This window comes from Protopterus annectens, chromosome 3.part0, assembly GCF_019279795.1.
Source record: "Protopterus annectens isolate FY-2018-M chromosome 3.part0, PAN1.0, whole genome shotgun sequence".
NCBI classification, from domain to species: Eukaryota; Metazoa; Chordata; order Ceratodontiformes; family Protopteridae; genus Protopterus; species Protopterus annectens.
In genome coordinates this window covers 1,494,995,324-1,495,008,661 of record NC_056731.1, presented here as the reverse complement: position 1 = coordinate 1,495,008,661, position 13,338 = coordinate 1,494,995,324, and the positions used below count along the sequence as shown (strand labels likewise).

The window sequence follows — 13,338 nt, the reverse complement described above, 5'->3', positions numbered from 1 at the left end:
CTATAGAAAATCAATTTAAGGAACAATATGGAATAAGTAGAGTTCATTGTCTTTTATGTGAATTTTGTTTATTTAATAAGTTTAATCATTTTTCTTATGGCATTAATCAAATATTTAATAACTTTAAAAATATAACTGACTTTAATTACAACATTAAATGATTTCTATTTGTTATATTCCCTATAGCATGCTCCCCTGATTGCCTAGATTCTTTCAACATCAATGCGATGCAAAAATTAAAGGAAAATAACTGGATATTCTGGCATCAGTTTATTGAAAATAAGAGTATTAAACCACTAAACTCTATGTAGTTTTGATAATAATCAAGATAGTTGGTTGTTTATACACGCATTACGCCAGTTTATAGAAAACAAAATGAGAGTATCAATCAACCTAGAGACTGAATCTATACCTAGTTTGATTCAGCTTTTTATTCAGTGTCTTGAAAAGACAGATGATCAAAAATTAAGTATCTCACCTATCTATAAAATACTAAAAGAAGACACAAGTTTGACTCGAATTTTTGGAATTACTATGTAAAGATTAATGGAGAACAAATATCTGATGAATCCAAAAAAAGTACAGTTGTGTACACTTGCCATAAATGAAGATGTCTGAGTGTATTCACTGTTGCAGTCATTACATTTGGGTAATTTGCTGACAGGTTGCTCTCAGTCGGCCTGAATTCCAAAGTCTTGGGTCCTGCGTCGGTTGCTGTCTCCTCTTCCATGACGTCAGGGGGATAAAACATGCAGCCGACGCCATTTTCTTTAGTTTTTCTTGCCCCCGATGTCAGGTGCCCCCAAAAAGGTAGCAAATATATATATATATATATATATATATATATATATATATACACATATACATGCAGCAATATAAACTACCTTCATCTACAAGCAAATACACCACATAGGTTGTACAAGATAGAGAAGGAAAGATAAACTCCAGAATGACAGGGGGATTGTGGGAGGGTAACCTGGACTGCAACAGTGAATACACTCGAACATCTACATTTATGGTAAGTGTACACACAACTGTACTATGTTCTTTGTGTTTCACTGTTGCAGTCATTACATTTGGGTAGAATCCCAAAGATATGGTTGGGAGGCTGGAGCTAAACAGCATTAGGAGCGGGTATAAGGCCCTGCAGAACTGCAGTGGCAAAGCCTGCCCTGGATTTAGAGTAGAGAGGCAAATGATAATGCTTTGTAAAGGTGTGAACAGAACTCCAAGTAGCAGCCTCTAGAATGTCTTTGGTTGGTACTCCCCTGAGAAAGGCTGCTGAAGTAGCTGCAGCTCTGGTGGAATGAGACCCAATGCCCTTGGGCACAGGTTTACCATGGTGTGAGTAGCAGAAACGGATGTAGTGGCTTATCCACTTTGAAACTGTCTGCTTTGAAATAGCCTTGCCTTCTGATCCTGCAGCATATGTTACTAGTAATTGCTCAGTTTTTCTTAGAGCTTTAGTCCTGCTCAAGTAGAATCTTAGCTGTCTGTGTACGTCCAAGGCATGCAGAATTCTCTCACCCTTGTTCTGCGGATTTGGATAAAAGGTTGGCAGGTGAATTGTTTGGTTAAGAGCCACACTAGAAACCACCTTAGGCATAAAAGTAGGATTTGTCCTCACAGGCACCCTGTCTGGGTAAAATATGATAAAAGGCTCTATAGCCACAAGGGCCTGTAGATCTGAAACTCTTCTTGCTGAAGTAATTGCTAGTAGCAGAGTTGTTTTCCACGATAAGAACTTTATATCAGCAGTAGCAGCTTGTTCAAATGGAGGCAGGGTGAGCTTTTCCAACACATAATTGAGGTCCCGTGCAGGCAATGGTGATCTTCTAGGAGACCTTAAATTTTTGGCCCCTGCTTTAATAAAGGATGAGAAAAGATTGGAGGGTCTGTATTGTAATGAGCCGAAATGGCAGAGGCATGGATTTTAATTGATGAGAAAGATAGGCCTTTGTCAAGCATCTCAGTTAAGTATTGCAATATCTGAGGAATATTTGGTTCTGCTGTATCAGTTCCTTGTGGTTGATTCCAAGCACAGAATCTCTTCCATTTGTCAGCATAAGATTTTCTAGTACTAGGCCTTCTGGCTTCCAAAATGACATCCATCACAGCTTTACTGAGAGGTGTTGTTTGTATGACTACATGATTAGCCATGCTGCCGGGTTCAGAGTCTGTAGTTGATTGTGCAGGATCTGATTGTTTTGCTGGGACAGTAGTTGTGGTCTTTGAGGCAAGGTCCAAGCTGGATATTGAGACAATTTCCTTAGGATTGGGTACCAGTATTGGCGGGGCCAGTCCGGAGTGATTAATATCATCTTTGGCTGCTCTTGTCTGACTTTTAGGAGGACCTTGGGGAGAAGAGGCAGAGGAGGAATGGCGTAAACTGATAGGTTTTTCCAACGGAAGGATATGGCGTCCACTTTCCATGCTTGTCTGTGATAAGTCCTTGTGCATAATCTTTTCAATTGATAATTTTGAGGGGAGGCAAATAGATCTATGTCTGGGCTCCCCCATTTCTCTGTAGTCATGCTGAAGACTTGTGGATTTAGTTTCCACTCGTGAGGCTCCATAAGGTTTCTGCTTAAATCATCTGCCAGAGTGTTTTGTTTTCCTCGCAGGAATTGAGCTTGAAGATGTATTTGGTAGGTCAAAGCTGTGTCCCACAGTGCCATGGTTAATCAGCAAAGACGGTATGAGTGTGTGCCCTCTTGCTTGTTTATATACCACATGACTGTGGTGTTGTCCACCTTTATCAGTAGTTGTCCTGGATGAAGTAAGTCCTTGAAGGCTGTTAGGGCATTTTGAACAGCTAGCATCTCTTTCTGGTTGATATGTAGATGCATTTGTTTTGATATCCATATGCCCTGAATGCATCTTCCTGCCATGTGGGCCCCCCAGGCATAATCTGATGCATCTTTTGTTAAGGTCTGGCTGGCAGGGGGTAGAGTGAATGGCCGTCCCATGTTTTGGTGACATGCCTTTGCCCACCATAGAAACTCCTGTTGCAGGCAGGGAATGAGAGGAATCATTGTTTCCAGACTGTGAAACTGTTGACTCCATAAACTTTTTAGGTACCATTGAAGTTTCCTCATATGCAGTCTTGCATATGGAATCGGTAGGATGCAGGATGCCATGAAGCCCAGAGCCTGCAGCATTTGTCTTGCAGAAGAATGTGTTTTTGTTGCCATCAGTTTGAAGTAAGTAGTCAGTTGCCTTTGCTTGTCTGGCATGAGGTAAGCCATCTGGGCAGTTGTATTCAAGCTTGCAGCCAGGAATGTTATCTTTTGAGAGGGTACCGGTTGTGATTTATTTTCGTTTATTGTGTACCCTAGACATGTTAGAAGCCTTTTCACAAACGCCAGGTGTCGAAGAAGAGTGTCCTTGTTCTCTGCTTGAATGAGACAGTCGTCTAAGTAAGGATATATTTGTATACGTCTTTGTCTGCAAAATGAAATTACTGGTGCCAGCCACTTTGTAAAGACCCTGGGCGCAGTAGATAAGCCAAAGGGCAGTGCAGAGAATTGGTAATGCATTAAGCCAGCCTTGAATCTGAGGTATCTTCTGCACGATTGTCTTATTAGGACATGCAGGTATGCCTCTTTTAGGTCTAAAGTCACCAGCCAAGCATTCTTGCCCAGCATGGGCAGAAGCTGCTGTAAAGTCAGCATTTTGAATTTTGGAATGTCCAGGTATATGTTCAGAATCAATAAATCCAGTATTGGCCGCCAGGCCTTGTCCTTTCTGGGTACCAAGAGCAGTCGAGTAAAAACCTTGTCCTTTTTTCTGTTCTGGTACTTTCTGAATGGCCCCCATATCCATGAGGGACATAACTTGTTTCCGTGCCTCTGTCTATTGATTTTTTGGCAGATCTGGCCAACCATTTGCCATTGGCAGTGTGTGGAAATGGAATCTGCATTCCTGTGATACGATGTTTAGAACCCACTTGTCCTGGGTTATTAACTGCCAATTTTGAGCAAAAAGTGCTAATTTTCCCCCTATGGGTGCTGCCAAAATATACGTGTTTGGTGTAGGCAGAGGGAAGTCATTAGGATTGCTTTCTCTAGGTTTGCGCTTTATCTCCTCCAGATTTGGAGGTGGAAACGCCCCATTGCTTTGACCTGTATGAATCTTGCGCCTGGTATCTGGAACCCTTGAGGCATCTGGATTTGCCCCTTTGAGCTCTGTTTGACACAGGAAAGGACCAATTTTTTGTAGGCCAGTGTCTACTGAATCTTGGTGGCTGCACTTGTAAGAAGCCTTTAACAGTTTGCATAGACTTAGCTTTGTCTTCCATTTTCTTTAAAACCTCTTCTGCCTTAATACCAAACAGAGAATTATGCTGTAAAGGTGCATCTAGCAATTTAGCTTTAACATTATCGGGCAAATTTTGTTCCTTTAACCAGGCATGCCTCCTAATCACAGATCCAGTAACTGCGGCCCTGCAGGAGGCCTATAAGGAATCAAAACCACATTGCAAAGTATGCTTTCCAACTTGTTCAGCTGCATGCAATAATTCCTGTAATTCTTTATTTTCTGCACATTCTGAAATTTATTTATTTATTTTATTTTTTATTTTAAATTTTTTTTGACCAGGCTAGTCTAGCTGGACATATGTCCATTTTCAGTAGAGGCCCGGGGAGAAAAGCTCCACATAAAAGACTTACACAAACAGTACATTAAACATTAATTACAAGAATCTTGTGAGATGATAACATGTGTTCCAAGGTAACAAAAACATATAATTTTTTTTTTTTTTACTATGAGAAGAGGGAGAAGGATTTAGAAGTATGTGGTAGACACCCAAAGCAAAGTGATGAGCAGGAATAAGAGAACAAAGTAGTTAAAAATGGGATTGGAAGAATTAGGTATAGGGTAGTAAGTTGTTGATAAGACAGTAAGATGGCCAAATTCAGTTGTTCCTGGTTACAGTAAGTCACCCTAAATGGTTGTGGACTTAAAGTTGCAGAAAAAGAGATGTAATAAAAAAAAGATGTTAGGCAAGACTAACAGTGTGAGATACTTTAGTCAGGGTTAGTACAGGGACATAGCCAGTGAGTTGTAAGGTATGATTTAAGCTTCTTTTTAAATAGTGAAGTTGAAGAAAGAGATATAAGTTCACCAGGAAGTAGGTTCCAGCTTTTGCCTACAGTGTTAGTGAAAAGGGATTCTCCTGCTTTATTGTTAGATTTTTGAGTAGAGATGAGTAGTTTGCAGAGCGTAGGTTTGTAAGATTTTTATATGGGCAGATTAGACTTTTGAGAATTGGTGTGTTACTTGGATGATACAGGGTTTTTTGGGTAATAGTTAGTTGGTGAAGTAGAATATGGTTCTGTAGTTCCAGCTAACCCAGTTGTTTCAGATTTTGGCAGTGGTGGGATCTAACAGGGGAGCCTGTAGCAAATCTGGCAATGTTGTTGTAGGCGATTGACAGCTTGTTGAGGTTGCTTTTTGACAGATTAGTCTATATAGGGAATGCATAAAAGAGTGTTGAGATGAGGTGGGTGTGGGCAATAGAAGTTCTTGCTGAGGAGGAGGAGATGCAGATGGAATAGACTCCTCAGCATCAGAATCCTCATCAACATCATTTTCTGTTTCAGCAATCCCATAACCTGTTGTTTGTACTTAAGCATATGAAACTGACAGTTTAAGGCCCCAATTGCCATGGTTGCAGATGTATAAACTTTTTTTTCCCTATATGTCCAGTGCCCTTGAATCTTTGTCAGAGGGGGTAGGATTTTTTGCTGTTGAGGTCTTAACTCCCTTTTGCGTATGTTTATAATGAAAACAAAATAAAAATGTTTTTGAAAAAAAAGAAAAAAGGCACACAAAGACTTAAGAGGATAACACAGTGTGTGCCTCGTTATTAGAATGTTCAAAATAAAACTAATCTAAACAAAAAACAACCTGACCCATTGTCGACTGTTATGAGAAGAGAAACAGATGCAGGGATCTTCCCTTGAGAACTAGAATTTGTAACCAAAGGTGCCCGCTCACATAAAGAAATATTAACTGGGGAACTATGTTTAAAAATGTTATTATTCTACTGCTTGAGTAAATTAAATTATCTAACAAAGGCACTAAAGTACACTAGGACTCAGGCAAAAAAGTCACGGGAAGAATATGAAACAACTAAGATGACCACTAAAAATGTCTCTGTATTGACGAGAATGAATCTGGTTAACTGACAGAAGTCAAAGACTTAGACGTTCCTGCATCAGACTCAAAGGAATGTGCAGGCCCATTCTATTCTAAATCCAGATCAGTTTTCTCTGTAGCATCAACATAATGCAGTAAAGGCATGAGGCAACAGGCTGTCCACGCAAATTTTACTGAAGTGGAACAAATCCAAATTATCTCAGTTAAACCTACATTCAAACGTAACTCTGTTCAGAATTTTGGAGACTATAATAGGAACCTTTCTCAGTATATCAACATGGGGCAAAAAACAATCACTTTTCTTGGGTGCACTCTTCCACTTTATTAGTCTGTAATCTAATCTTAACTTTGCAAACTTCTTAACTACTTTTGAAGTATTACATTTACAAGAACTAATTTATTTGTCTTTGTTTACTGGGAAAGTCTGACTGGGTAATACCCATTTTCAGTGGAGACCCGGGGAGAAAAGCTTCATTTGTTTACACTGCGTTATACTTAGTTCCAGTTAAAAACAGAGTAGTTACATTTCTATGTACATTTATACACATTTATTGCATTTATACATTCTAAGATTTTTCAAAAGTAGTAATTATTACACAGAAAGCCCACGTACAACTTAGTGGATTGTACAGGCAGCAGTTATGTATAAAAAGTCTTTATAGTCACACAGTCTCTACTTCCTGGAACAAACACCCTTCTCTATATCAGATCATACCAAAACTCTCCCAATTTCAAACTGTCCATAAAGGAATACCTACTCAACTCCTGGACCTGCCCCTGCAAAGATGCTACTTGAAGGAATTCTTCCCCTGCCTTTTTCTCCCTCCAAACCACTGTCTCCATTTCCTACATCCTATATTCTCCTGCTTGTATGTTTTACTTCTGTTTCAGTAACATGCACTTTTTTCTTAACCCTATTTACTGTATCAGACAACTCTCACCTATATCTTACATCCATTTCTCTTGTCCATTGCCCACTTTCATCCAACTAGACTCCACGCTATACCGAAGACTTACCTACATTCTAGTCCTTCCTTTCCTCTTTTCCTGTTATCAAAGACATTGTCAATACATGTATTTTAAGATTGTTAATGTGTCTTTTTCTAAGCATGTATAAGATGAATCGTATTCTCCTTGTATGTTTTTGCTTATATCTGTATCTTTTTCATTGTAACAAATTTAATTTTCGTATTTGGAGCTTTTCTCCTGGGGTCTCTGCTGAAAAAGGGCATCTGCCCAGCCAGACTAACCCGGTTAACAAATGGCAAATAAATAAATAAAACTTATTTTGTCATTTCAGTGAGAGGTTAAGAGTATTCTGTTTAAGGGGAATATCGTACGGTCAGCACAAAGTCTTAACCTGGTGATGAGCCGTGCAGGACCAGGATTGGTTAAGATGTTAAGAAGTGGTTTAAAACTACTGAGCTTGTCAGAGTGTTTTATTTGTGTGGGGATACTATTCCAGACTTTAGCAATGTACTGGGAGTACAGTCAGTCTCCTGCAATATTACTTGACTTATTTGTCAGTAGCAAGAATTTGTTACTAGAACAGAGGTCACTTACTGGACAGTAGGGCAGTAATAAGTTTTGTAGTGCAAGGCATTTTTCTGGATGATGAATTAGTTTTTGTGCTGTAGTTAGTTGTGCAGTTCAAGCTAGTTTAACTACTTTAAGCTATGACAATGGTGGGGCCTATGAGTGAGTTTGGTAGCAAATTTAGCTGTTTTAATGTAACAGGAGGCACGTTTCTTTGAGTATTGTTTAAGTGTGTTAGGACAGGCGCGGGATATAAGAGAGTTGTCAGTAAGAAGGTGGTGGCCAGAGTTTTTCTTGCAGTATCAATCTATAAGGAATCCACTGATCCTACAAAGGGTGCCTAGTTTCTGGTGTGCAGTAAATGATGGTCATATATGAGGCAGTCATCTATTATAATGCCTGGAAGTTTACTGCGAGTTAGTTTCAATGGCAGTATTATGTGTTGACTTTATGGTAAAAGACTGTTTTTGATTTTGGCAACTTTTTTGGGTAAAAAGTATTAACTTAGTTTTCTTGGGGTTGAGTAGGAGGTTTGATTCTTTGAGCCAGGTTTCTACAGAGAACAATTTTTGGGTAATGTCTTGGAGCTTATTTATTGTTATGACTGTATATATTAATGTTGATTCATCTGCAACCTGAACTAAGCTAGCATGGTGAGTGGAGGTGTGTTGGTTATTAATAAATATATTAAACAGGAGATGACCCAGGATAGTGCATTGAGGGACAGCTGTAGTTACTGGTTGAAAGGATGAGTAGGTTTGTTCCCATTTAACTGCATGTTGCCTTCCAAATAGGTAACTAAGTAACCATGACAAGAAGTACTGTGAACATCCTATTGAGGAGAGTTTAATGAGCAGTTGCTGGTGCGAGACAGTATCAAATGCCTTTGACAAGTCTAGGGACATGATGGACACAAGCAGACCATTGTTTCTGTGCTAGTGGTAAAATGTAGTAGAGCAGTAGTGGTGCTGTACTGGGACCTAAAGCCATGCTGTGTTTCTGAGAGCAGGTTATTTAGGGTTAGGTATTGCATCAGCTGCATATGGACGCATTTCTCTAATACTTTGGAGAAGGGGTAGGGAATAGTTATTAAATTCTTAGATATATCACCTTTGTGCAGTGGTATGATGTAAGATTTTCACAGAGATGTCTGTATCTTTCTGCTATGAGCCTATTAATTAATATTGACACAGGGAAGGCTATGACTTCTGTGGCCATTTTTAGGTAAACTGATGGCAGCTGGTCTACAGTTATGAAAGTAGTTTTAGTTTAAGGAGCAACTTGATTATCAACGAGATGGGTACTGGACTAAAAGTGAAGAGCAGTGGGCTGTTTTGGTTGGAGAGGGGTAAAGAGAGGGGACTGGTGTATTAGTGTCCAAGTGAGATAATACTGACTGCATGAAGTAGGAATTAAACTGCGTGGGGATAGAGTCTGTCATACTGTCTGCTTTGGGAGAGGAAGTGGTTGTTTTGCCAGGGTGAAGCAGTTTATTTACTTATGACAAAAATGTTTTGGGTTACTTTGACATTTCTCTTGTAGGGTGGTACAGTATGTTTGCTTGCCCTGTTTGACATGGAGTTTTGCAAGGTTTCTACAATTTCTAAATTGCTGGAAGGCATTTTGAATTCTATTTTATACCAATTTTTCCAGGTTTTATTCCTTTCTAACATGAGTTTTTTTTTCTTTTGTTAGCCATGGGGTGGGTTTGGACTTTGCTCTTTTAATATGTACCGGGGTCCGGGGCTAAATTATTTAAGGTCTGTAAGAATATGTTATTAAAAGTGTTCTACAAACAGTATCTAGTGGCATTGTTCTAAGTACACTCCAGTTATATTGTTTTACTGTTTCATTGAAAATATCTTTTCTGAAACTGGTTGCATTTCACATCTGATCATAGAAAATATGTTTATCTAGGTTATGGTTAAGTTCTAATGGCATATGTTGGTGTATGGTCACATGCTGACAGGCAGGCTACTTTTGCTAGTTTGTTTGTAAGGATGTAGTCTAATATGTTGAGTGTCTCCCTGAAGTTTTATTGATTCTAGTGGATTTGTAGACTTGTCTGTCTCTTAGATGGGTACTGCAACCACTGGCCTTTGATCATTCAACACACACACACACACACACACACACACACACACACACACACACACACACACACACACACACACACACACACAAAATCTCCATAAATTAAGCAGGTTAACAGAAGCGGAAAAAGTTCCATAAGTACATTTGTTAACTTTTAAGGCAAAACAGAATAAGATCAAAAACAGCAACAGAAAACCTCTGTGTACAACTTGCCAAAGCAGATAGATTGCATTACAATGTAAAAGTGTCAATATTTACTACTGAGAGACAAGGCAGCTAAGACCAACAAAACTCCCTACAAGGAGATTCCCAAACAGAGTCCGAGTAAAATTACACAATCTCACAAATGTTTCAGAAACAGAACTATAAGGGCCTACTGGTAGAGCAGTGCTTAAACATCTTTTTTCTAACTGTTGCAAAATGGCTTCCCTACCATTGGTTGACGGTAAAATGGATGAGTTAAAATGTATTTACTTCTCATTACTGATTCAGAAGTGCTTGACTGATTTTTGCAAAAAAAAAAAAACACAGCCAGTGGAGATTCTGTTTGTTGGCAGTGATTCCAAGTATGTGGGATTTTCTTTTTTTTTTTTCTCTCTATTGTTTCTCAACTACTGAGTTAGTTCATATGAGTAAGGGGGTATTGGGGTGCACCGGGTGGGGGCTTAACTCACTGCCATAAATGCTTTTTTGAGGTTACACTGAGATAAACTTTAAAACAGGATGTTTTGTTTGGTTGAAGCTTCAGTGAACAGTGTCTTAATGAAACTTAGGGGAAACCAAATGAGCTGAACTGATGTACGGTGCTGATCTGAATGTAAGGATTCTGAGAACAGAATACTCAGAATCTCAGAATACCTCGAATGCAGATCACTGTGGCGGGGGGTCCGACCACTTTAGATCTAGCTGATGGAGTTGAGACATGAGTAACACCAGTTAGCTGGGAATTCCATACAGTGGCAGACTGTTAGCAAGAGGATATGAGGATGCTGTGAATGCTTAGTACCCTCTTGTAAACTGAAAAACATTTCAGGTGAGCTAAACAGTGCTCATGCCCTGAGCATGGGAGCATGAGATCAAGAACAAGCTGCTGGCAGTTGGAAAACGTACTCCTGCATCTAACAGCTGCAGGACCCTAAATATGGCATAATGAGCTGCACTCTTGTTCACATTATCAGTTTATGAACATTTTTTTCACACTCCTGTTGAATATCCAAAGTGGACAGTACAATTTATTAAGGACCTCTTCAGGCATTGCATGAGGTCATTTTTTTTCTTGAGATCAACACAGATTTATCAGTTGTTATCATGCCAATTTATTTTTTAGAATGTGACCTACCTGTGAAAATCCACCTAAAATTATTCTATGTGAGGGTATTCCATTCTTCACTTCTTGATCTATTAATCCTTTAACTATATCAGAAAGAAAAAAAAAAATCAATGAATAAATAGGAAAAAATATGCATGGCTACACGCACAAAACTTCAAATCTAATAATAATAAGGCACCTTCGATTAAATCTGCTAGTATGCATGATCTCTTTTGGCTAACAATGTTCTGGATGTCAGCTGCACAATATAGTACTTATGGAACAGGTATAAATACAAAGATGAGAACATTTATCTGCTTTAAACATGTAATTATTTTAAACTTCAATTGTACTTTAGTGTTACGAACAGCAACGTGATCAGATTCTATGTTTAGGAATGCAAATCTCAAGTAAACAGTGAGTACTCAAAATTGAAAAAAGAACTACTCCAAAAAAGCTGCAAACCATTTATTTTCTTGAAGTGTAACTTCAGAAACAATTTATAAACTAAGCCCAGTTTTGTATTATTTCCCCAGTTATGTTACACATTTTACTTGAGGACTGTAATCTTCTAGGTCATTTCTACAAACAGGCATGCACTTACCCAAAATGCAATTCATTGGTCAACAAGACAAAGTATATAATGGGCATAAATAATGCAACTGAACTGTATTTTCTACCGTTTGATCACGTATGTTAACATTTCACCAATTTAAGCATTATGCTGCTTGCAGCACCTCTAAAATTATGTTCATGTTACCACTGTGGTTAATGAACTAAATCATAAAATAATAGCATTACAACTTAGCACACACATCTGACAAAATAAAAGAAGCTAGCTCACTGACTTAATTTAGGAAGGAGCACTGAATTAACTAAAAAGAAATATAAGAATTATTATGGGTACATTAAACAACATGACAGAACCCTCCCTGACAACATGACAATGACAAAAGCAAAGTAACAATGAAAGCAAATGCATTGAACTGCCTTTAAAGTAAGATTTTTTTTGCCAAACTGTTAAATTTAAAAAAGTTAGCGAGTAAATAATTGTTTCACAAGTATTTAGTCAAGATAATCCATTCTAATTAGATCAGGCCCCCAAAGTGCCATACATGCCTCCTGCCAGTAAATTAAAACTAATGTCGTAAATACAGAATGAGTTCCTTACACTTGCATGTTTGGAAGTGCTTTGAAATGCCATTTTCTGAAAAAAGTGGCTTAAAATGAACTTTTATGGTGGGTGAGTGTGGGGTGGCCGTGACACACACTTGAGCATGTCATTCTTCAGATGAGATATAAAATCAAGTACCCTCCACCCCCCAACACAACCCAAATGACACATAGCCCACATACTTAGTGTGCCACTCAACTACAGCCCATACGGCAAAACGTACCCAACACTCTAGTCTACAATCAGGCACACTGATGTTCTACTCACCAGGCTAAACAAGGAAAAAGTTACTGTCAGCTGCCTGTCAGGTGCCAGGATCCGCCACATAACGCACACACTCGGGTCACTCCACAACAAGTACAAATATGACTCTGTCATTGTCCATGTTGGTGTGAATGACCTGAGATGTACCTCCCTGGACTACATGAAAAGAGACATGGAGGAGCTCTCCGATCTTGTAGCCCAGGTCGGTATGACCCTAGCCCTGAGTAGCATCATGCCATCACCCAGACTGATACCACAATACAAGGACAAAATGATTGACTTTAACAACTGGCTAAGCTTCTGGTGTCATTCTAAGGGAATCCAGTATCTGTCTGCCTGGGATGACATGATCGACAGGCCACACTGCTTTGCCAGAGATGGCCTGCACCTGTCGCCCTTGGGATTCCGGATACTGGCAAAGGCTCTTGCCACCCCTATAAGGCCGTCTTTAGGCAAGGTTCAAATGACAAATTCACCACCATAACAGGTACAAGCAAGCAAAATCTGAGGATAATGCTACTCAATGCTAGAAGTCTAAACCTCAAAATGCACTCACTTGAGGCACTCCTTAAAATGGAGAACACTGACATCTGTGCAGTGACAGAGACCTTGTTCAAAGCTCCAGAGAGCGCCGCTGCATTACCAGGCTATAATTCATACCACACTTTTCGGCCACCAAACCCGGACTGAAACACTAAAGGTGGAGGTGTGTTCATATTCATTAAGGATATCCACACCTCCAAACTAGTTGCTCAGCATAATGCGTCCAAGATTATCCAAGTTCAACTAACTTTGGCCA

The 13,338-nt window shown here is 39.2% G+C and overlaps 1 protein-coding gene across 1 annotated transcript in view; it reads right to left on the bottom strand.

The window, feature by feature from the left end:
* LYPLA1 (lysophospholipase 1) overlaps window positions 1–13,338 on the bottom strand; it is a 501,567-nt gene that overhangs the window by 232,444 nt on the left and 255,785 nt on the right. The window contains exon 6 of the mRNA XM_044065511.1: window positions 11,132–11,205. Coding sequence (XP_043921446.1) covers window positions 11,132–11,205 — 74 coding nt within the window. The remainder of the gene's footprint in view (window positions 1–11,131; window positions 11,206–13,338) is intronic.